This window comes from Lynx canadensis, chromosome C2, assembly GCF_007474595.2.
Source record: "Lynx canadensis isolate LIC74 chromosome C2, mLynCan4.pri.v2, whole genome shotgun sequence".
Lineage (NCBI taxonomy): Eukaryota > Metazoa > Chordata > Mammalia > Carnivora > Felidae > Lynx > Lynx canadensis.
Window position 1 is genome coordinate 85,589,855 of NC_044311.2, and position 26,647 is coordinate 85,616,501.

At 36.6% G+C, this 26,647-nt stretch overlaps 1 protein-coding gene across 1 annotated transcript in view; it reads right to left on the reverse strand.

Annotated features, from left to right (window-relative positions):
• ACAP2 (ArfGAP with coiled-coil, ankyrin repeat and PH domains 2) overlaps nt 1-26,647 on the reverse strand; it is a 155,707-nt gene that overhangs the window by 72,031 nt on the left and 57,029 nt on the right. The window contains exons 3-4 of the mRNA XM_030328638.1: nt 14,877-14,996; nt 14,026-14,079 (exon numbers count right to left, since the gene is read on the reverse strand). Coding sequence (XP_030184498.1) covers nt 14,026-14,079; nt 14,877-14,996 — 174 coding nt within the window. The remainder of the gene's footprint in view (nt 1-14,025; nt 14,080-14,876; nt 14,997-26,647) is intronic.

The following is a 26,647-nucleotide window of genomic DNA, read 5'->3' on the forward strand; positions in this document are numbered from 1 at the left end:
AGGATTCTGATCCAGATCTTATCCAAAGTGTCCAGTGACCACCCAAAAACTTTACCTAGGTTTTAGACCAAAAAAATTGTTTTACCCTTGGAATTAAGTATATCTCAGGTCTTCTGTTTCTACACCAGAAAACGTGGAATGGTACAATAAAACCACAATGACAGACTCGGGGGTGGTGGGGGGAGGTACCAACACAAAAGCTAAGGTTCAGTTCCATTTCTAAAATTAGCAGTATTATTCCTACCAACATATACATAATAATCAAGAATATGTCATTTGACCTATGCGTGGGCTAATTACAAAAGGATCTGACTTAAGTGCACAGATAATGGTTGTTTTAAACCAATGGCTTACACTCAGGTTATCCCCCATTCATGTCTGGACACAGTTAAAGCAACACTATCTCAGCTGTTTTCAGAAAACGATGAAAACTGAGATGCAGTTTACGTATGGCAAACAGTACTCTACAAAGTTTAGTACAAGATAGGCTACACATCCACAGTTGGCACTGAAGATTTTCCAGTTCTTACCATTTAGGCCCCATTGGCTCAAAGCATAAATTTTGTAGTTTAAAGTCTTTGTCGCCCATTTAAATATTATTCAGCTACCACAGCATTCTCTTCTATGATTCCTTCCATAGGACATAATCATCCCTCTCCTTTCCAAAATCTATAGAAGAGTACAGGGCTATGGCTGTGAACGCCCTGAATCTTTTATTTAGTTAAGCTCATTAGGCCTGTAATAAATAGGTCAATAACAAATCAAGAGGACTCTTCTTTGCTATCATCAGGAACAGAGCCCAATATGCAAATTATTGTTTATTATGCATTCCTCTTTTTCTATATTCTTTGCCTGTCCTAGCCTATCCATTTCTCTAAATTCTTCTTTCTCCCTTTCTCGAGTCCTCTACAGCAGTGGTTCTTCACTAGCTTTAGTGTGAAAATCACCTGCAAAGCTAACAGAAACTACCAAGGTCCAAGCTTGTTAAAGAAAGATAAAATCCTTCTGTATTTTTATTACATTTGCTAGGTGATTCCATTACTCAGAGATTGAGACAGGCTGCTCTAACCTAGGGGTTCTTACATTGGTTGCACATTAGAATAACCTGGGGAACTTTTAAATACCCTGATGCTGAGATAATTAGAAACACTGGTGAGACTCAGGAATCAGCACATTTTAAGCTCCCCAGGTGTGAACCAAAATTATTCGTATCACCTGGGTGCTTGTTAGAAAAGAATTTCCAAAACCAGGCCAGACTTACAGAATCAGAGTCTGCGTTTACTAAGAATTCCAACTAGCTTATTTGGAAGAAGCAATACACTGCTTCTCAAACTGGGCTGAACTCTGGAATGACCTGGGGACCTTTGAAAATTACTGATGCCTACTCACAGAGACTCTGATTTTAACTAGTCTGGGTTACAGCCTTGGTTCATCCACTACCACTCCACTGATAAGAATTCAAGGTAGCTAAAATCACTAAATCACTTTCACTAAAGCAGAAAGAGGCCTCTCTTCAGTGGGTGTCACGACACATACAGTCCTGGGAACTGGGCAAAAATAAAGTAGTCCTTTAGTGCACAGGTCAGCACATTTTTCTGTAAAGGACTAGACGGTATTTTAGGTTTGTGGGCCATGTGGTCCCTGTCACAACTACTCTGTTGTAGTGCAAAAGCAGCCATAGACAATACAGAAACAAATGAATATGTGTTCCAATGAAACTTTTTATGCAAAGCAAGGGAGGGATGGGTTAGATTTGGCCTTTAAGCCAAAGTCTGCCAACCCCTGCTCTAGAACAGTGGTTCTCAAACTTTAGAGTACCTTAGAACTGCCTAGAAGGCTTTGTTCAAACACAGATTGCTGGCTCCTGGCCTCAGAGTTGCTGATTCAGTAGATCTGGGTAAACTCTGAGAAGCTGAAATTCTAACAAGTCCCGGGGTGATGCTGATACTATTGGTCCATGGGCCACAATTTGAGAACCGCTGGGTTATTTTTTTTTTTTTAATGTTTATTTATTTTTGAGAGAAAAAGAAAGAGAGCGAGTGCGGGCTCACGTGCACATGAGTGGGGGAGGGACAGAGAGAGGGAGACAGAGAATCCCAAGCAGGCTCCCTGCTATCAACGCAGAGCCCAATGCAGGGTTCAATATCACAAACCACGAGATCATGAGCTGAGCTGAAATCAAGAGTCAGATGCTTAACCAACTGAGCCACCCAGGAGCCCCAAGAATCACTGATTTATTTTTTTAATTTTTTTTTTCAACATTTATTTATTTTTGGGACAGAGAGAGACAGAGCATGAATGGGGGAGGGGCAGAGAGAGAGGGAGACACAGAATCGGAAACAGGCTCCAGGCTCTGAGCCATCAGCCCAGAGCCCGACGCGGGGCTCGAACCCACGGACCGCGAGATCGTGACCTGGCTGAAGTCGGACGCTCAACCGACTGCGCCACCCAGGCACCCCTAGAATCACTGATTTAAAGTAGTGGTTCTCAAACTTCACTACATGTCAGAATCACCTAGAGAAATTTTTTAAATTCTGATGCTATACTCCAGATGACATAAATCAAAATCTCTTTCTACTGTAAAGGCTCCTAACACTTATGGCACACATTACTGGTGTGTTGAAAGATAGACTGTTTATATAGAGGGCCACCAATAATTCCTCTCATCACTCCATGTGCATGGTACTCTCCCACCAAGAGGTAGAGTTTATTACCCTTTACCTTAAATCTGGCATAGCCCTGTATCTTGCTTTGATCAAAAGAATGTAGCAAAAGTGATCCTATGTGACTTCCAGGCCAAGCCCATAAGAAGTCTTAACACCTACTGATTTCACTCACTTGAAAGCCAGCTATCACATTAAGAAGACTGACTACCTGGGGCACCTGTGTGGCTCAGTCAGTTGAGCAACAGACTCTTGATTTCAGCTCAGGTCATGATCCCAGGGTTGTGGCATTGATTGAGGCCCACATCAGGGTAAATGCCGAGTGAGGAGCCTTGGGATATATTCTCTCTCTCTCTCTCTCTCTCTCTCTCTCTCCTCTCCTCTCCTCTCCCTCTCTCTCTCCCTCCCTCCCTCCCCTCCACCCCCATCTGCCCATCTCTCCTAGTCATGCTCTCTCTTCTAAAATAAAAAAACATTTTAAGTCTGACTACCCTCCTGTAGAGAGACCACATTATAAGAGTGAAGTCCTAGAGAATCACGGACTCCAAAGGGCAGGAGAAACCTGGCCAACCTCACCCATTCTAGCCACCCCAGCTGAGGCACCAGACAAATTGGATCCTCCAGCCATATACAAGCCACTCAGCCAACACCAACTGGAGTAGAGACTAGCTGGCCTCCCCAAACCCTGCCCAAACACATGATAGTTGTTGTTTTAAGTCACTAAATTTTGGGGTGGTTGTTAAACAGAGATAAATAAGATGTCAACAGTCATACAGAAGATATTAGTGTCGTGTTTATATAAGTTTTTACAGTGATTTAAGAAGTTGTAAACTATTTGGTACAACCATTCCAAAATTAACAACTGCTGGGGTGCCTGTGTGGCTCAGTAGGTTAAGCATCCAAATCTTCTGACTCTTGATTTCGGCCCAGGTCATAATCTTGTGGTTTGTGGGTTCAAACCCCAAGTCCGGCTCCGAGCTGACAGTGCAGAGCTTGCCTGGGATTCTCTCTCTCTCTCTGCTCTGCTCACTCTCTCTCTTTCTCTCTCTCTCAAAATAAATAAATAAACTTAAAACATTTTAATTAAAAAAGAAATTAACTGCTAAAATGAATCTTTTTTGCTAAAATTATATTTTAATACTATTTGTCCGACTTGCTCTATAAATATAGTATTTAAATGCAGTAATTATTGTTTTGACAAAACTATATAATGTTCCCCCTGGCATTACCATTTGAATCACCCAAAACTACTGCAGTCACAATTTGTTTGTCATCACTTCTTTGCTTAGTACCCGTTGTCAAATATTTCATCTTTCTTTGGCTCTTTCACAAATTTTTGCTATTAATTTGTTCTTACTTTTCACATTTCTTCTACTAATAAGATACATATGGTTGTTTTGTTAGCATCATCATTTCTTAAGAGGTGTTCCTACTAGAATGCAATTGGAGGCACCTGGGTGGCTCAGTCAGTTAAGCGTCCAACTTCAGCTCAGGTCATGATCTCACGGTTCATGAGTTCAAAACCTGCGTCGGGCTCTATGCTGACAGCTCAGAGCCTGGAGCCTGCTTCGAATTCTGTGTCTCCCTCTTTCACTGCCCCTCCCCTGTTCACACTCTGTCCTCCCTCTCTCTCTCTCAAAAATAAACATTAAAAAAAAAAAAAGAACGCAATTGATTCTTTTTTGATTCTTACACTTTTCAGTAGTTATTTATTATTGGCTTTTGATGTTAATTAGCCAAATTCTGATTCTTGATGAAATTTTGCTGTTTTATCTTTAATTATTAAAAAAATTTATTTCTGGGAATGCAAGCTGGTGCAGCCACTCTGGAAAACAGTATGGAGGTTCCTCAAAAAACTAAAAATAGAGCTACCCAACAACCCAGCAATTGCACTACTAGGCATTTATCCACAGGATACAGGTGTGCTGTTTCAAAGGGACACATGCACCTCAGTGTTTATAGCAGCACTATCAACAATAGCCAAAGAATGGAAAGAGCCCAAAAATGTCCATCAATGGATGAATGGATAAAGAAGATGTGGTATATATATACAATGGAGTATTACTCAGCAATCATAAAGAATGAAATCTTGCCAGTTCCAACTATGTAGATGGAACTGGAGGCTATTATGCTAAGTGAAATGAGTCAGAGAAAGACAAATATCATATGACTTCACTCATATGAGGACTTTAAGAGAAAAAACAGATGAACATAAGGGAAGGGAAACAATAATAATATAAAAACAGGGAGGGGGACAAAACAAAAGAGACTCATAAATATGGAGAACAAACAGAGGGTTACTGAAAGGGGGGTGGGCTAAATGGGTAAGGGGCACTAAGGAATCTACTCCTGAAATCATTGTTGCACTATATGCTAACTAATTTGTATGTAAATTAAAAAATAAAATTAAATTAAAAAATATTTTGGTGTATCTTCCATAAAATAAATGTATTTGACTCAAAGGACTATCCTTAAAAAAATAAAATAAAAAACAAAAAAACATTTATTTCTGAAGATGAAATTAAATGTACATAATCTATTGTGATAAGCACTGGGTGTTCCATGTAAGTGATGAACCACTACATTTTACTCCTGAAACTAATATTACATTATATGTTAACTAACTGGAATTTAAATAAAAACTCGAGGGCCCCTGGGTGGCTCAGCTGTGAAGCATCTGACTTCAGCTCAGGTCATGATCTCATGATTCATGAGTTAGAGTCCCACATCAGGTGAGCCCAAGCCCCACTTTGGGTGAGCCCATCTCTCTCTCTCTCTCTCTCTCTCTCTCTCTCTCTCTCTCGCTCTCTCTCGCTCTCTCTCGCTCTCTCTCGCTCACTTTCATCCTCTTTCTCTCTCTCTCTCAAAAACAAATAAAAACTTGAAACCAATATAAATAAATAAATGCACATAATCATTTAAATGGGACTGTAGGCATTTGCTGATTTCAAAAAACATTTTGAAAATTTTATTTTGTGATCATACATAAGAGTAACATTTATTGAATTAACTACAACGAATTAGTATTTCCTATTTATGAAATGTTTCATTTTATTATCTTTCAATATTTATTTTAAAACATTTTAAGTATGCAGAAAATTATACACACATCAATTTCTGAACCTTAAGACATATGTTTCATTTTCGTACTTAAATACATTTGCTTTCTACTGATTGTTGTTTCCCCACTATAATGGACAAATTTTTCATTAAATACTGCCAGAAAATCATTACATTCAGAATACAATCACAGTGGTCCAAATTCTCTTCTTTGACCTATCTTTTTGTATCAAAGTTATTAAATGAAGCTATAAATAACTATGAAGTTATTAAATGAAGCAAATCATACAGGACTTCAACATGAAATGTCAATTTCATACAGAAAAAGATCTGTACTCTAAACTTCTGCAAACACAAAATAAGAAAAAAAGTTCTCGGGGCTCCTGGGTGGCTCAGTCAGTTAAGCGTCCAACTTTGGCTCAGGTCATGATTTCACAGTTTGTGGGTTTGGGCCCTGCATCAGGCTCTCTGAAGACAGTTTGGAGCCTGAAGCCTGCTTTGGATTCTGTGTCTCCCTCTCTGCCCCTCATCTACTAGTGCTCTCTCTCTCAAAAATGAAAAACATTAAAAAAATTTTTTTAAGTAAAATTCAGGAAGTTTAGGAGGAATAAATCTCAACTTATGGATTTAATACTAGCTATTGACTTCAAGATATGGCTAAAGTAACATTCTGCTATCTGATTAATTTATTTCAAGCAATGCTTAATATTTCTGACCATTCACATACACTGACAAACTGTGTGGATTCGCTGTATTGGAATGGAGAGGCTGAGAATGAGTCACTAGGGAGTCAGTGCTATAATCTAGATCCACAAAGACAATTATTAGAAGTGAATTAAAGGAAGAAAAAAGTAGAAGACCAACTTCTGTGTATACCTGCAGGAAAGGTTTATCATTATTTTATTCAAAATCTATTCAGTTTATCTCAGAAAATTTAAGCATTACTTTTGTCAATGAAAGAAAAAAAGGATAAAAAATGAATGACTGCTCCTTTAAAGTACAACTTAAAGAGACAGAATTATCTGAATTCTAATTACACGGGATAAAGAAGCTCCTGCCAATCAGGAGGAAAGAGTAATAACCAAGCTCCTGTCAATCAGGAGGAAAGGGCAATAAATACTCACCTGCTTTTCACTAATATGACTACTTATGCAGACAACATTCTTATCAATGACAATAACCAAGAATTTGAAAAGATCAACAATTTTAAAATCTTGACCAGGAATTGCTTGAAATCATTTCATGGTAATACCTATTTTGAGAAAAAGTTATGTTCATGGAAACTAGCTCAAGTTTCTCATTAAAATACTTTTTAGATATTTAGAAGTATTGTACTCATTCAATATGTAATATCTCCCCCAACAGTATGTTTTATTTTAACATAATTCTATTAAAAAGAAATGATTTATTTATTAAATACTTATTATTTTAACATAATTCCATTTTAAACTTTTAAAAATTTTCCACCAACACCCAGATAGGACATGACATTTTCATGAAACCATCCACTGAGTGAATGAGTGGACAGCTGTAATATGGAAAATCAAACTCAGAAAAAAATAAAACAAAAAGGGTTACGCATTTTATAGAATTTATGCAGCAATTCAACCTTAAAGCTTCATTCAGCAAAAATAATAATCAAATAAAAATTCCAACTTCCTTACACCAACAGCAAATTAGAATCCAAAAGAGTCATCAGTGAAGTTACAGAAATCTCTATGTTCCAGAAAAGTCAGTGTTCAAGCCAACTCCAGTATGTAATAGAATGCAGCACGCCTGACCATTCCATTTAAAAATTTTAAAAATCAGCACGCCTGACCTGCTCTGAAAAAGCCATGAATTGGTGCCTTATAAAGACATATGGGTTAGAGAACAACCCTAGGAAATTCTCATTCTATAAGGAATAAGGGACAATAATATCCATTCTTACAGAAGAAATAAATCACAAAAGAATTCAAATAATTTTTAAATGACCAGCTAAACTAATCCCAATCTATGTTTAATCTTGGCTAAAAACCCAAATGGCTCTATTATTTTAAACCTTTATGTAAACCCATTTATTAAGTTATTCATAAATGACATCTGCAGAATATCCAGCTTTTTACTGTGACACAGATACACCAAAATCTAAGTATTACAAAATCTGCTACAGAATTTAAGCAGATTGCCGCATTTATTACATTTTAGAAAGCAGTTTGTCTTGTCCTATAAAGCCTCCTTTGCCCTGTAATGCTATGTAATTAAATTTTCATTGTAGAAAATGCTACTAAAATAAAGCATTTTATGTAACTAGGCTTTTCCCACATTTTAACAAATGGCTCTGAGATCATATTGAAATCTTATAATAAATAATGCTGTGTAATCATAGAATGTTTATAACTAAAAGTCATTTAGTAAAACCCATTCATTTTACAAAGGAGGAGCACAAAGCTTAGTAACATCAAATGACCTCCCCAGGAAAAGAATTATGCAAGTACTAGGGATGTAACAGTAAACAAGAGATCTGTCATCCCTGGTCATATTTTAGCTAAAGCAAAGTATGCAGTATTATGATGAAGGAAGAATCTTTGCCTCCAATATAAGAATTCTGATTCAAGTACACATGAGTCACTCCTACTGGGAACAATTTAAAGTATTTGTTAACAAGAAACAAAAAGGCCAGGTAAAGCAGACAACATAGCAACTACAAAAGGAAAGGAAATTAAAAGGTAGTAAAGCAAGGTCTTACAATTCCATACTTCTATCTATTAGGAAAATTTCTGAGATGCTAAAAAAAATATGGGATAAAATTAGAAAGGCACTGGACATCTAGATATAGTATAAAACAAAGAGTTCTCTATAGATACATGTATAGTATATATATCAACACACACAAGCTCACCAACCTACAGCCTTAAGTCCTCTATGCAGACAGGCAGGCAAAGAGTAATCTATCGGTTTGCAAATCATCTTTTTAAAGCAACATAAATTTTAGTGAAAATAGAGATCCTGAAGTTTTCAAGTGCCAGAAACAATAAAAGAAAAATGTTTAAAACATTAAATACTTTTAATTATCTATTTGGTATGTGCTGTCACTGATTTAACAAATTTTTTTCATTTAATGACTATAAAAAAAACACTTAAGAATTTTCTTAAGTTCATAACCTTGGTCTCCTTAACTCTGCAAAAGTACTTTCTACCAGGAATCTTCTAGGTGGTAGTAGCAGAAATGAATATAACACAGTGCCTGCAGTCATGGAACTTAGACAATAAATTAAGTACATACATACATTTAAGAATCAGATGATATATGTGTATATTGTGTGTGCATGTGCCTGTGTGTGTGTAAAAGGCAGAGTAAGGTAACCTAAGTGATGACAGGGTGGTCAAGGAAGGCTTATCTGAGAGGTAGTGACCTAAATAAAGTGAGGGAGATGTGTAGAAAGAGAAAGAATACTTTAAGGAAAATAGCTACACATGGACATGAACAAAGAACATTCTGCACAGAATAGATAGCAAGTGCAAAGGCCCTAAGATGAGAATTACTTTGATATGTTAAAGAACAACAAAGAGTCCATGTGGCTACAGCCAGGCAGAAAACAGAGATGAGATCAGGGAGTTATCAGCAGAAGTCTGGTCATAGGGCTGGGGTATGCCATGTTTGGGTTTTATTCTGAGTGTGATGGGAAGCTACAATAGTGGAATGCTGTAAATTAATTTATATTTTTAAGTTCTTTCTGGCTCCTGTATACAGAACTCATTGTAGAAGGGCAAGAAGAGAAGCAGAAACACAAGTTGGAAGGCTATGATATAATCCTAAACAAGAGGTGGTAGTATTGTAGACTTGGAGGTGGCAGAGAAACTACTGTTAGTTGGATTTGGGGTGTAATTTTGCTAATATGTTGGATATGGAGAATATGGAAAAAAGAAAAGTCATATAAAAAGCTTTAATGAAAAAACTCATTAAGCTGCACAATAATTTGCCTGCCAAAAATATTTTGAAATTATAAGCTTTATGGCTGATGTGTTGGTTAATTGTTGGCTTTCACCACCACATCACCCTTTCATGGGCTCCTCCTCTGTATTGCCAGATGCTAGAAATCTGCAAAGTATATTTCCTAGGCCTCCTTGCAAACAGAGAGGTTAGGTTCTGCCAATGTAAGCCAATGACAGCAGGACATAGAGGAAGCCACGTTTTTTTCTGCTTCTGTTCTGACATAGCCATCAGTGAGCATCTGTGAGCCACACCAACTTTGAGCAGCCATCTATGACCAATCTGGGCAGTTTCAGTGGGACTACAGGCTCCTTGGCTCTGCAGCAACCACAGGGAGGCAAGCTCCTGGCTTCCTGGCCAGGTTACATTGGCTGTATTCTCAACAGTGCAATACTTAGGAGCTCTGGGGAACAGTTTCCCATTTCCTCCAGCCCCAGGGGCAATAGCTACTTCCCATATTTACTAATCTCTAGATGGCACCACCTTAACTCTTTTTATTCCTCCAGCCCTTCCAACACTTTTGTAACCAATTCACTGTATTAAAATCTTTCTGTCAGAAATATCCTAAGTGGCTTGTTTTCCTGAACGTATGCCAACTGATATAGTAAAGAAAGAAGTATCACTCTCCAGAGTCTACTTTCACATATTGTTGTTCCTCGCAACACTCTTAGATATAGGCATAGCAAATTCTATTATTCCCTTCATATAAAGCAACAAACTAAAAACTGAAAGTGATTATTAAAATACTTTGAAGATTTGTTGACAAGAAATCTACCAATACACATTTAAACAATTTATTTGCCAAGTGTTTATCTTAACCATAAATTTTCACATTTAAAGTTATAACAAACAGCCAAGGTATTCTTATGTAAAGTAATAATGCAAGACTTACTGATTTAAAGAAAATATCAGAAATAAGACTATTACAAAAGATAATATATTATGGAGAAAACATTTAACTTTTTATGTTAATTTCAATCAATAGCTTTTATCCCCCCCAAAATTAGTTCTTACTATATTACATTTTTTAGGAAGTTTAAATCCAAATGATCACTTGATTTAAAAACAAATCAAACATACTATATACTGGCATCTAAATCCTCTAGAAGGTAGAAAGAGAATAAGAAGACATTAAGAAAACAAACTGGTGCAAAATATTAGAGATAAAACCATAAAATGCTAAGAAGAGGGGTGCCAGGCTGGCTCAGTCAATGGAGCATGCAACTCTTCAACTTGGGGTTATAAGTTTGAGCCCCATGATGTGTGTAGAGATTACTTTTTAAAAAACTAAAAAAACCTCTTAGAAGAAAACAAAGGGATAAATCTTCATGATCCGGGATTTGGCGATGGATTTTTGGATATGACCCCAAAAGCAGGAGCAACAAAAAAAATAAACTGAATTTCATCAAAATTAACTTTTGTGCATCAGAGGATATTATCAAGAAACTGAAAAGACAACCTATACAGAATGGGAGAAAATATTTACATATTTATCTGATAAGAATTAATATCCAAAATATACAAAGAATTCAATTTTTAAAATTCCAATTTAAAAACAGGCAAAGGACTCAAATGGCCACAATGGTAACAATGGCAGAAAATACACAATGGCCAATAAACACATGAAAACATGCTCAGCTGTATTAAGCATCGGAGAAGTGCAGATCAAAACCACAGTGAGACACTACTTCACACCTACTAGGACAGCTGTGATCCAAAAAATGGAAAATAATAAACGTTGACAAGGATGTGAAAAACCAGAACACTCACACATTGCTGCTGGAAGTGTAAAATGGTGCAGGCTCTGTGAAAAACAGTTCAGTGTTTCCTTAAGAAGGAAGTAGTATAGAAGGATCGTATGCACCAGTAATTCCACACCTGGATCTATACTCAAAAGAACTGAAACCCGGAAATGAAGCAATACTTGTACATGCTAATTTCAGAACAGCTAAAATTTGAAGTACAATTAAAATAAATATAACCAGATAACTTTACCCTTAATTTGACCAAAAAAACCCAAAAAGTAAGAAAATCAAATAAACTAAGAACCAAAAACTGGCAGATTTTTATAAAGAGTATGTGTTGATAATTCTGAAGCACCAAATAATTATATGACAGTCATATATGTTAAGCTTTTTAAAATTTTTTAAGAAGCACATAACACAAAAATTAACTCAAAATAGATTAAAGACTTGAAAATAAGACCAGAACCCTCTGTACTGCCAGGTGCTAGAATAAAACTCCTAGAAGAAAACACAGGCAGTAACCTCCTTGACATCAGTCCTGGCAATGATTTTTTCGATACCAAAACAAAGGCAACAAAAGGAAAAATAAACAAGTGGGACTACATCAAACTAAAAAGTCTCTGCACTGCAAAGGAAACCAACAACAAAGTGAAAAAGCAACTACTGAATGGCAGAAAATATTTGCAAATCATATATTTGATAAGGGGTTAATATCAAGAAGGAAGGAAGGAAGGAAGGAAGGAAGGAAGGAAGGAAGGAAGGAAGGAAGGAAGGAAGGAAGGACCTCATACAGCTCAACAGGAAAAAAAAAATCCGATTAAAAAATGGGCATATGGTCTGAACACACATGTTTCCAAAGAAAACATACAACTGGCTAACAAATACATGAAAAGATGTTCTACACCACTAATCATCAGGGAAATGTAAATCAAAATGCAATGAGACATCACCTCATACCTGTTAGAATGGCTATTATCAAACAGACAAGAAAAAAAAAAAACCCAAAAGGACTAGAAATAAATGTTGGCAAGGACACAGAGAAAAGGAAACACTTGTACACTGTTGGTGCCAATGCAAATTGGTGCAGCCACTGTGGAAAACAGTATGGAAATTCCTCAAAAAATTAAAATTAGAACTACCATATGATCCAGCAATTCCACTTCTAGGTATGATCAGAAAAAAGTGAAAGATATATGCACCTCCATGTTCACTGCAGCATTATTTACAATAGTCAAGATATGGAAACACCCTAAATATCCATCAATGGATGAGTGGATAAAGATGCAATACACATACACACGCACGCGCGCACACACACACACACATACACACACTGAAATACTACTCGTCTATAAAAAATAATGAACTCCTGACATTTGCAACAACACAGATGGATCCTGCAGGCATTATGCTAAGCAAAATAAGTCAGACAGAAAAAGAAAAATAGTGTCTGCACTCAGATGTAAAATTTTAAAAATAAGGGTGTCTGGGTGGCTCAGTCATTTAAGCATCCGACTCTTGATTTCAGCTCAGGTCATGATCAAGTAGTGAGATCAAGCCCCACGTCAGGCTCCACACTGAGCGCAGAGCCTGCTAAGGTTTTCTCTGTCTCCCTCTGCCCCTGTCCTGCTCCCACTCTCTCTCTAAAAAAAAAGAAAAGAAACAAGAAAAAAATCTTTGAAAAATAACAACAACAACAAAAAATGAGCTCAAGCATATAGAGAACAGACTGGTGGCTGCCTGAGGCAGGGGTAGCGGGTGAAAGGGTTCAAAGGGTGTAAATTTCCATAAAATATTCAATGAATATGTTGTAGGGAGGTAACAAACAGCATGGTGACTACAGTTAATAATACTGTACTGCATATTTGAAAGTAGGTAGGAGAGTGAGTCTTAAAAATTCTCATCACAAGAAAAATAAATTTTAACTATGTACTGGTACACGTGTTAACTGAACTTACTGCAGTAATCATTTTGTAGTATATACAAATACAGAATCGTTACTTGGAATCGCTGTATACATAAAACATAATGTCAATTATATCTCAATAAAAATTAAAAAAAAAGAATGTATAACTCATAAGCTACCATGTTTTCAGTAAAGTTTTACAAAATTTATAAAGGAATTTCTTGACATTCTAAAAGTATCCCTCATTCTTGAAGGCTAAATGCCCTCATCTTAAAGACACATATAAATTGCCCAAAGAATACAGCAGTCTTTAATACTCGCAACTGATAAGACAAAGAGGATATATTTGTAAGTATTTAAAAGAAATAGCTAAATTTAGAATGATGACTTTTACTTCGTCATTCTTAAAATAATTCCGTAAGAACTCCCAAAGGCACAACTTAAACAAAAAAATAGCTCTTATGGGTATATATTTCAGTGATATTAAGTTCACCTTACTAGAACGAGAAATAAAGTCTCTCTCTGTCTCATACACACACACGTTAGATCCACCCAACTAAAAAGCTGACAATTTAAAGTTATTGAATTACAACTTAAGTACTTTTGTAAAATACTGCCACTCAAGGAATATACTAAATATTAACATGGTCATAGTAACACCTACTTGCTGACACTTACTGTGTGAAAATTTATCATTTCTTGAAGACTGTCAGAAAACTTGGTTAAACTTGTCTATGAAAGAAACCAAAAGAAAACCAAGTCATTTAAAAGCCACTAAAATAGGTCACAAAAATGTTACTTCAGCATTTCTGACAGAAAGATCAAGTTACATTGTAAACAATGACATTTACTTGCAAGGGCAATTTCATGGCATTGCCTCATGGGCATACTCTGCAAAGAGGACAAGTCTACATGTGGTGAGTGACATAAAACCCCAGAACAGTCAAAGAATTAATATTGTCATATCAGTAGGAGTATGCTAACAAATAGTAATGGCACATATAAACCTAAAGGTAAAATTGAGTGTATCAAGACTGCACATTTAGACATCCCGGAGTCAAATAATCATGAAAGCACATCCATTACCTAACCAGGTATTATTCCTCCTGGAAGAAATAACATAATACCACAGAGTACAGCAAGGGTCTAAGTTAACCAAGCATAGCGAGCTGACAAGAACTTTCCTATACAGCCCCATACATACAGTTAAATACTATTCTTAAGGTTTAATGCTCTCTGCTTGCCCCTATAAGCTCCTACTAGGGAGCATAATCCTCCTCTGCCTGCTTAGGACCTCTTGTAGAGGATTCAGCTCACCTACCAGAAGTAAGCTAACATTCACAATGCAAATCATCCATCAACTTCCAACTATGCTAGAAAACAGAATTATAGAAAATAAGACCAATAGGTGATAGCTTTTCTATTCCACTGTTTTACCACTATAGCCACTAATACGTTTAATAAATGAATGCATAATTCTTTAATATCCTGTTGCATTTAACATATTAACTAATTTTAATAATACTAACCTCAACTACAGCATCATTACTAGAATATTGTGCCAGGTCTCGAATCCCATTCATGAATTGTTTATTTGCAACACAAAAGGCCTTTCCGGTATCAATCATTGCGATACAAAGTTTCACAAGCTGAAAAAGAAAAACATTACATCAGGTTGAAAATAATTATACAAATTACTTAGTTGAACAAGTGTTAGTAGTAGCTTCATGAGTTAGCCTAGTTTAGATAAATTATGGTTCATCAATAAATCCAAAATAGACCAATTGAAAATTGCTCTTTTCCCCTCTGACTTATAAAGTAAATTCATAGGAGGGTTGTACCAAAACAGTTGACCTTTTAGGACCCAGAAGCTGTGTTGAAACAACAACAAATCATTTTATCAAGTCAAATTCAAGCCCATAAATTAATTCTATAAAAATTTGTCTAGGAAGAACAGGGAACTTGAGGCAGAACAACCAGTATGTTAAAAAATATTTTAAATTAAAAAAAAAAAACTCAAAACCTGTGGTATGTTGGAGAAAAGGGGAATAAGCTGACATGTTGAGTTAGTCATGCTGGGCATTTCAGTGTCAATCTATCAAAGCAGATGTCAGAATTGATTAATCAACGATATTTCTCCAATGCCTACTGTCCTAGGCACTGTGCTAGTGTTAAAATTGAGACTTTCTTTCATCTTTCTTTCTCTTTAATTCCTTTCCTCCCTCCCTTTCTTTTTTTCCATTCCTTATTTTTCTCCTTTCATTCAAACATAGAACATTTTCTTTAATCAAGCAGTATCTTGGGTGAATACATATATATACATATATATTTTTTTTTCTTCTTTTTAAAGTGGAGAAGGAAAGGATACTGAGGGGGTAATGCAGGGGTGGGAGGGCACCACGAAGAGCCCCCCCCAAAAAAAAAAAACCTTTAAAAAACATCTAAAGGATCTCAGGAGTATATTTTAAAACTGTTATACCCTAGGGCCTAGAAGAACAGAAATTAAAGATATAATCTCTCACAAAACAGATGAACATAAGGGAAGGGAAACATAAATAATATAAAAACAGGGAGAAGGACAAAACATAAGAGACTCTTAAAAATGGAGAACAAACAGAGGGTTAGTGGAGGGGTTGTGGGAGGGGGGATGGGCTAAATGGGTAAGGGGCATTAAGTCCCTGTTGCACTATATGCTAACTAACTTGCATGTAAATTTAAAAAATAAATTAAGTTAAAAAATATTTTAAAAAACATAATCTCTCTCTCAGAAGCTCTAATTCTAACCAACAGACAAGCAGATACATTCCCTACAGCAAAAACACGACTGCTATGCATGACAAAACCAAGCGTGATGGAACAAAGGAAGAACATCTAACCAGAACTATGGGCTTAAATAAGGGAAGGATTCCTGGAAAAGGTAACACTTGAGAAAAGCCCTGAAGACCAACAGGAATTAGCCAATCAGACAAAAGTAATGGGAAGACACTACTCTAGGAAGAACATGTGCTAAGGCCCAGAAGCTCAGTGGGCAGGACAGAGGCAGTGTGCAGTGTGAAAATGTGTGGCATTAAAAGTATGATGTTAGAAATATATACAAGGACCAGATCAGGACAAGCCTTGTGTACAATGCTAAGATGTTCGCATTTTGTGTGAAGGGAAAAGTGAAGTCAATGATTGGTGAGTTCACCTGAGTTCCATCTTAGAATGATGATCTAAAAGGAGAAAAAATAAAAACATGGAAAGAAATAATAAAGATAAGGAGATTGGACCAAAAACCACGAGCGTCTAAATTAAGGCAGTAAGCAGGGAGAGAAAAGGGGAGACAAATTCAAGAACTATAGTCAAGTACTCTGGTACACTTATGCAGACGACTGTGTCCCACCAAGGGGAAAGTTGGAGCTGAAATTCAGCCTGAGTTTGGCCTGCCATGGACTACTAATTCACACATTAAACTGGCCAGCAAAAAACTTGTTTTCACTGTGTTGAGCCTGTGAGATAAGCCAAGTGGAAAGCTGATCAAACACAAATGAACACAGATGTTTGCAACTCAAAAAAGACTGTAGATACAGATACAGAAGGCATCAAAAAATATACAGTATCAGTGCTACAGTGTTATGTCCTAGAGAGAGAGCTGAGGACAGATGCAGAGTGAAAATTACACAAAGGAGACTAAAGAGGAAGAGGGAAAGTAGGAGAAAAAGCAAGAGAATAATTTCACCAAAGTAGAAAAAAGAACAATGTATCAAAAGATGGATGATGAATGGTTCGAAAACTCATAAAAGTCAAGTTTTAAAAAGACTTAAAAAACGTCTATTGAGTTTGGTGGCAAAGTCACCAGCATCCCCGGCAAGAATATTTTAAGAGAAACTGACTGGGGGGCTGTTAGTCAGGTTACAGTAAATTATGAACTATAGATGAAGACGACAAAATGATAGCTCAATATATGCATATAAATTCTACAGAATACCCACAAGAACATCCTATACTAAAATAAGGATTCTGTGATAAAACAAATCTGGCAAACTCTAGGGTTTTTTTTTTAATTTTTTTTAACGTTTATTTATTTTTGAGAGACAGATCGTGAGCAAGAGAAGGACAGAGAGAGGGGGGACACAGAATCCGAGGCAGTCTCCAGGCCCGAGCTGTCAGCACAGAGCCTGACGCGGGGCTCGAACCCACAAACTGCAAGATCATGACCTGAGCTGAAGTCGGACGCTCAACCGACTAAGCGACCCAGGCACCCCTGGCAAACTCTAGGTTTAAAAAGCTAAACAGATTTCTTTATTGCTGAACTTTAAAGAGCTTCTGATATATATTCATGCGTACTGTGAATCCTAGAAGAGTATAATATGTAACATTTCTCAAAAATATTTGATGTGGAATTCTCTTCACAGGGAGCATTCTCATAGAAACAACATCTCATAAAACTCACTATGAGAAATGCTGGCAGAAATTAGTCTTTTAAACAGTTTGAAAATTACAAACAAACAAATAGAAAATTACAAAAAAATAGAGATGCCTGGCTGGCTCAGTCAGTTAAGTGTCCAACTCTTGATTTGGGCTCAGGTCATGATCTCACAGTTTGTGAGATTAAGCCCCGCATCAGACTCCACACTGACAGTTTGGGATTCTCTCTACCCTCTCTTTCTGCTCCTCCCTCTGCTCATGCAAATGTGCGCGTGGTCTCTCTCTCAAACACACACAAAAAAGAAAATTACAAAAAATAATGTCTTAAAAACCAGAAAAACTAATTCTAAAATTCATATGGAGTAAACATTAACATGCAAGAAGATGGAAAAAAATCGAAAAGAATAATGAGATGCGGACATAAGCCTTATATTTTTTTTAATTTTTTTAACGTTTATTCATTTTTTGAGAGACAAAGAGAACACAAGAGGGGCAGAGAGAGAGGGAGACACAGAATCTGAAGCAGGCTCCAGGCTCTGAGCTGTCATCATAGAGCCCAATGTGGGGCTTAAACTCACAAACTGGGAGATCATGACCTGAGCCCGTGAGACACTTAATCAACTGAGTCACCCAGGCACCCCAGCCTTATATATTATTAAGATGTATTATAGAAGTGCAGCAGTTAAAAGTCTGGTAATGGATGTGAATAGACAAACTGTTCAATGGAATAGAACAGAGTCAAGAAACAGATACAAATATGCAGTACTTCCAGCCAGTGGGGGGGGGGGGGGAGGTTGGGGAGGGGGAGCTTAGAGATCCAATAAATGACATACAGATCCTAGATAGCCATCTAATGGGAAACAAAGAAAACAAAAAACCAAGTTGAATTCCAAATGCTCAAATTAATTTCAGATGGAATAAAGATTTAAGCATGAAACATTAAATGAGAAAACTAAGAGAAAACAGGAGGTAATATTTTTTATAATCTCAAAGTAACAGAAGTCTTTTTGAGAAAGATGCAAACCTCAAAAATCATAGCAGAAACATCAATTCAACTATAAAAACATAAAACATTTCTATAAGAAAAAAACAATAAACTTAGTCAAAAGAAAAACAATAAAATGGGAAAACAATATTAGTAACAATCACAAGGGACTAATTTCCCTGCTATAAGAAAGGGTATACAATCATCTTTGAAAAGCAAACCAGCCACTAGAAAAAAAGAAAAAAGAAAAAAGGTCGACAGATATGTACAGATAATTCCCAGAAAATTCAAATACATCCTATACCCATAAAAAAAAAAAATCAATCTCACTCATAATTTTTTTAAAAATTGCAAAATACTGTTTTTTACAGAACAGCAAAGATCAAAAGTTTGGTAATTTGCTATTGTAGAGTGGGTAGGTATGGGGAAAAAGGCACTCTCACACATTTTGGGGGGAGGGGATGTAAATTGGTACAATTTCCATGTAAGGCAGTTTAGCAAGAGCTATCAAAATTTTAAACAATTACCCTCTAACCTAGCAATTTCACTTTTAGAAAAGTATTATACACATAACATTTTCACATAAGCTACATGACACACATGTGAAGTCATTCACTGCAGCCACAGTAAAATACAGGCAACAATCTAAGTATCCATCAGTAGGCAACTGGATAAATTATGATATATCCATTAATGAAATACAATTCACCCTTTAAAAAGAATGAGGCAGCTCTATAATTAATAACAAAAACCAAAATCCAAGATATATGTTTTCCAAAAGTAAAATGTAGAACAGTGTTGATATTTTTGTTGGAGTGGGGAGAGGAGAAACACAAATACTTAAAATCTTTTATATGGTCAGAAAACTTCTGGAAGGACACACAAGTGTTCTCTAGGAAAGAGATTACAGGAGGACTAATTTCTCACTGATTTCTCTACCTTTGAGTTTTGTGTCACACAGGTGGTATTCAACAAATTAAATACTTATTTAACAAATTAAATAGTTAAAAAATAATTAAAATGTTCTATAAAAACTGAAAGAGAGGTTGGTAGTATAACAATACGGATAAAAACACAAGGGTTCTGGGTTCAGTCAGCTTAGGTTCAAATTCTACTGCTGTCATTAACCATCTAACCTGAATGACCTTAACCTCTGCAAACTTAAGTTTCTTCTGTCTGATATGATCACAATGGTACCAAACCATATCAGGTTACTATAAAAGAGTTAAGATGGTGTGAGAAGTAACTGAAATGATTCTTTTTCAGAATTACCAAATAGGTACGCCTGGGTGGCTCAGCCAGTTAAGCATCTGACTTCGGCTCAGGTCATGATCTCAAAGGTTTGTGAGTTCGAGCCCCATGTCAAGCTCTGTGCTGACAGGTCAGAGCCTGGAGTCTGCTTTGGATTCTGTGCCTCCCTCTCTCTCTGCCCCTCCCCTACTCGTGCTCTGTCTCTCTCTCTCAAAAATAAATAAACATTAAAAAAAAATTTTTAAAGAAATACCAAATAAAAACTATGCTTCTAATTAACAATAGGTTTACAACCTATTGGAAACATGTACCAACTCCACACACAATGGAGTCCCAAACCCTGAGACACTTCACTTCCTGGTTCTTCCAGGCTTTGCAATGAGCATGCACCAAAGAACTGAAGTCTCTGAGTCACCTCAAGGAATGTGCATTTGTTCCAATCAGACAACTTTTTGCCTTACATGGGCATAGGTGACTTCCGGGTAAGGTTGTAACCTCTGTAGTACTCAGCCAAAGAGCAATCAGGGGAGGGACTTGTACCCTAGGAGATAAATTGCCTGCTGCAACTGCCCCAAGTGTGCCTATCTATCAGACACACTTGCAAGAACATCGATTACAGCCTCTCTTCACTTGCTCCGAGTCTCCGCATCCTCCTTTGAATGGGTCAGTGGGCTTATTTCTCACAATAGTGCACATAAAGCTCTTAGAACATTACTGGCACATGGTAATTACTAAACATTTATGTTTCCTTGTCAGAGTTTTCTTGTTTGCTTTTGGTTTGTGTGTCCTGTTTTGTTTTGTTTTTGTTCAAGGGAAACTTGAACACTTTCTACTTAAAGAGGTGATAGAGGAAAAAAAAAGAGAAAAGTGGCTAAAGCAAAGTCCTAAGAAATTAAGAGTTTGGAATTACATAGGAAAAGGAATACTTTTATCATTCAAATGGGAGGCAAAGTGGGAAAAGAGAAGAACAGATTCTAAATTTCTAGATTAGGGGCACCTGGGTGACTCAGTCGGTTAAGTGTCCGACTTCAGCTCAGATCATGATCTCACGGTTTGTGGGTTTGAGCCCCGCTGGGGCTCTGTGTTGACAGCTCAGGGCCTAGAGCCTGCTTCAGATCCTGTGATTCCCCTCTCTCTGCCCCTCCCCCGCTCACACTGTGTCTCTCTCTGTCTCCCAAAAATGAATGAAGACTTTAAAAAATTTTTTAAATAAATAAATTTCTAGATTAGGAGCAAGAAATAAATGCGTTCCCACCAAAAAGAAGACAGAGTCAAAGTCATCTACTAAGAAAGAAGAACACAATGATAAATGTTGAGAAAACAGGGAAGTAAAATAGCTGTTAAAGATAATAAGATAACCTGAATGAGTCTTGGAAAATTTGCTTTGCATCAAGAATTCCAGGAATGTGTAGCTCCACCAGTTGGTTTCACGAAATAGTTGTGTAACTTCTCCTGTAGGGCTTTATAGCCCAGATATGACACAGAGAATATAAATTGTTAGACTAATATAGTAAGAATTCTGTAGAGTAGGTGTTATGGAAGGATAATGAACGCCTCCAGAAGAAAAATAACGACGGAATAAAATTAAGAACAGACTGAAAGTGTTCATAGCAGTATTATTCATATTAGCTAAAAAATGGAAACAACCCAAATGTCCATCAAATAATGAATGAATAAACAAAATGTGGTATACCCATACAACGGCATAGTATTCAGTCATAAAAAGGAAATATTGGAGGGGCGCCTGGGTGGCTCAGTCGGTTGAGTGTCCGACTTTGGCTCAGGTCAGGATCTCGCAGTTTGTGAGTTCAAGCCCCGCGTTGGGCTCTGTGCTGACAGCTCAGAGCCTGGAGCCTGTTTCAGATTCTGTGTCTCCCTCTCTCTGCCCCTTCCCTGCTCATGTTCTGTCTCTCAAAAATGAATAAATGTTAAAAAAAAATTAAAAAAAAAAAAAAAGAAATACTGGAACAGGTTACAACCTGGGCAGATGAACCTTAAAAACACATGGTAAGTGAAAAGATGCCAGTCATAAAAGGCCAAATTATGATTCCACTTATATGAAATGTTCAAAATATGCAAATCCATAGTGACAGAATGTAGATTAGTGGCTGCCAGAGGATGTACGGAGAGGAAAACTGGGAGTGACTGCTAACAGGCACAGGATTTCTCTCTAGGGTAATGGAAATGCTCCGGAGTTAGACACTGGTGAGGGTAGCACAATACTGTGAATACACTGAAAACACTGAATCGTACACTTTAAAAGATGAATTTTATGTTAAGTGAATTTTATCTCCAAAAATTACCCCCCCCCCAAATGCACTGAAAGGGCAGTAAGTTTAAAAGGGGTCTAAAATATCAGAAGTTTATAACCTGAAAGACGAGAGGGCTGGCTAAGCTTGAAGAACAGAAGCAGGAGTGAAATGAGAACTGGAAGGACTGGAGACTCCAGTAAGAAAGTAAGAGATCAGCATTCCAGATTTCCAAGATGAGAACTCTGAAAGGTAAGGCATAGCTATGGCCATGAAAACAGGTATCAGAATTAGAATAGAGGTCACTATCACAGGAGCTGGAGAGACTATGGAATTGTCATACTGCTGAACCATACTTACACTGCAGCCACTGAGGAAGAAGGACTGACTTGACACTTTGCCTTAGCAGAGGACCCTGATGACAGGTATAAATGAATAATCTAAGTCTACAAAGAGGGAAGATTTTACTAAGTGATAAGTATGTCACAGGTGCTTTTCCAAATGATAAGAATATAAACAACTTATTTGCTGACTGTCCTGGAGTAAGTAACAGCCTAAGTCTCATTTTTTTTCATGTGCAAATTGGGTATAATGCTAACTGTGCAACACTGTTGTGACAGTTGGAGATACAAGTAAAATCTAGCACTTGATACACAGTAAATGCACATCAAATGAAGGGTTTTTTTTTTTTATCCTTCAAAGACAATCTGTCTTCAAGAAGCTAATGATTTGTTGAAGAGATACCATCATTAACATTTATTTAGAATTTACCATGTGCTAAGAACCATACTAAGCATTTAACATATATTAAAACATTTTACCTATATAACCTTACTAATAACTCTATGAGACAGATACTCCAATTTTATCCATTTTGGAGATGAAGAAACTGAGGCCTAGTAAGGTTGAGGAACTTGCCCAAGGTCATATAGCTTAGTAAGTGGTAGAGCCAGATTCAAACGCAGGCAGCCTTATTCTAGGCTTTGTGTTCTTAACTATTAAACTATGCTACAATCCAAAGACTATGATAATATTAAAATAATTTCAATGGAAATGTGTGAAAGAAAGAATGCAACACAAGAAAAAGAAACTAAGTTTGGTAGTACTTAAGCTGTGATTTAAAAAGTATCTGCTTGGGGTTTCTGGGTGGCTCAGTCGGTTAAGCATCCGACTTTGGCTCAGGTCATGATCTCGTGGTCTGTGGGTTTGAGCCCTGCGTCAGGTTCTGTTGACAGCTCAGAGCCTGGAGCTGCTTCAGATTCTGTTTCTCCCTCTCTTTCTGCCCCTCCCCTGCTCATTCATATTCTCTCTCTCTCTCTCTCTCTCTCTCTCTCCCTCCCTCCCTCCCTCCCTCCCTCCCTCTCTCTCAAAAACAAATAGACATTAACAAATTTTTAAATAAAATAAAAAATAAAAAGTATCTGCTTAACAAAAAGGGAGCAAGCATTCCAGTGAAAAGATGCAACAGATACAGAGATTACATCTAGATGGCCACTGTGATACTCCACAGTTCTGTCAATGCCAGAATACCTGGCAAAATGGATAAATAATTGGACCCAGCAGAACAATGCCATTCATGAAGCATTATTTTCCACAAGGAGTATTAACTCTTGGTAGCATATATTACAAACAAAATAAATATAAGCTAAGTCATCAAGCTAGTTTAACCTGTTGATGGCATGATTTACAATGATATTACAGGTGGAACTTGCCCTGCACAAAGTTATGAAATCACTGAACTAATCTTGGGCAACCCCTCCCCTCCACAAGTCGTTCAATGCCACCACCTTCAATAACACCATTTCTTGCTCTCTCAGGTTCTCTTCTCTATGCTAACACCTCAAAATTCTAAAGTAAAATGATAGATAATAGCTTAAGAATTTGGGAGAAGTACGTTTTACAAGAAATCAAGATCTTAAGCTAGAGAAATATAAAAGTAACGATAGAACGTCTATTCAGATGAAAGATAATAGTTTTTAAAATGTCAAAATTTCTATGATGCTCTTATTAGCCCTTTGGGTAATGAATACTCTAGAAAGGGCTTAGAGACCTTAGTACTAATTGCCAATACTTTGATAACTTGTTTTAAATTTGAATCTTTTTGTTTTAAGGTTCTACCAGTCTCTCAACCCCAACCAAATTTGGTAAAAGGCAGGAAAGAGCTGCTCATAAAAGCAAAATCAGTAACAAAAATGCTGTTAGTGGATTCTGTTTAGATGCTTTAAATTTTGAGGATACCCCCAAACATACAAATGTTTCATATGATTTACACGTAGTTCTACCCAAAAAGAATAGATACCCATAATAATCTACTCTGGGATTCTTTACAAAGCCTCGCCTTTCTACATACTCTTTCATAAATCTACCAGAAAATCAAGACTACATCTTTTGTTGCCTACCCGAAAGGTGTGAAAACTTTGTTTCAGAGAGTGCTTAAAATACATGTAATACCTCTGGGTAAAATAATAATAACAATGATAATCCCATACATATAATTTTAAGGAGAAAATAAAATTTTTGAAAATATCCTCACCAAGAATTGTAACAGTAATTTTTTAAAAAAACACTTGCCTAGACTCTTGTGTTCCTTAAAATAAATATCCAAGTGGCATGGGCTATCCCAACACAGACCCAGAAGTACAGTGGTGCACAAAAAGAGCACTGAACAAAAAGAGCACTAAACATGTGGGTGCATGTGTCCCTTCGAAACAGCACACCTGTAGCCCGTGGATAAATGCTTAGTAGTGCAAATGCTGGCCTTTAAGAGACAAAAGAGACAAACATAAGGGAAGGGAAACAAAAATGATATAAAAACAGGGAGGGGGACAAAACAGAAGAGACTCTTAAATATGGAGAACAAACTGAGGGTTACTAGAAGGGTTGCGGGAGGGGGCATGAGCTAAATGGGTAAGGGGCACTGAGGAATCTAGTCCTGAAATTATTGTTGCACTATATGCTAACTAATTTGGATGTAATTTTAAAAAGTAAAAAAATTTAAAAGAAAAAAAAAAGGCAGTGAACTAAGAATAAAAACATATGAATCCTAACCCTGGTTCTGCCTCTTCTAACTCTGATTTGAAGCAAGTCCCCTTCACTTTCTGGGCTTTGGTATCCTCATCTATAAAATAAGAATAGTAGCACTTGTCTTACCTAACTCACAGAATTATTGTAAAAATCAAAAAACATATTGGGGCACCTGGGTGGCTCTGGTTAAGCATCAGACTCGGGCTCACAGTTCATGAGTTCAAGCCCTACGTCAGGCTCTGCTGACAGCTCAGAGCCTGGAGCCTGCTTGGGATTCTGTGTCTCCCTCTCTCTCTCTGCCCCTCTCCCACTCGTGCTCTCTCTCTCAAAAATAAATAAATAAACATTAAAAAATATATATATACTGCATATCAAAGTGTTTTGAAAACTATAGAGTAGTACACAAAAATAAGCTATTAGTAAACATTTTCTAAACTTTTGGTTTTAAATACATAACTAATACTATTACTTTATATGGTTTCTATACTGTTTACATTATATACATACATTTCATGATTTCAAAACATTGGAAAACCTTTAGTTTAACTAGTATGTGTTTTATATCCTTGCTATAAAAGTGCAGTCCATGGGACAACAACAGCATTGGCATCACCTGGAATCTCATTAGAAACACAGAATCTCAGATACCCCAGACTTACTGAATCAGGATCTGTATTTTTACAAGATCCCCAGGTAATCCCTATGCACAGTGAAGTTTGAGAAGCACTGCTTTATGTAGTAATACAATTTACAATAACAAACAAGTAGGAAGTTATTTTCAGAAAAAGTATTTCAAGTATGTGCATCTGATTTAACTCCATAAATTTTAAGAGATTATTTCACTAAACAATGGTTACTTGAAATCAGATGCCATGTCTTACTCATTCTCATATTGCTGCCTGCTATATAGCAATGTTGCTTGGGTAGAGACAAAAAAGATTATCAATAATTAATACAGAAGATAGAAATCAATATACATTTTACCCTTACATAGAATATAACCATTTAATATCAATTATTAAATATACACTAAATATTTATGGGATTAGCTTTAAAAATGGAATCAATATTTTAAATTTTATTTATGTTTAATGTGTCCAAACCCACATTTATAAACAAGAATGGTCAGGTTATGTATGAAAACCATTAAGCATCAAAAAGATACATGCAATCTTTTTGATGGAAAAGAAGAAAACAAAGGTCCAACAATATAAAAGATATCTAGTTAGCTTTGCAGTCAGCTACTGGTCAAAGTCTTGCTCTGGCACTCAGATTTTCAGCAAGCTATTTGATGTCTATAGCCTCAATTTCCTCATGTGTAAAACTGGAATAATGACACTTACCGTCAAAGAGATAAAAGAAGTAACATGAACCACCTAGTATT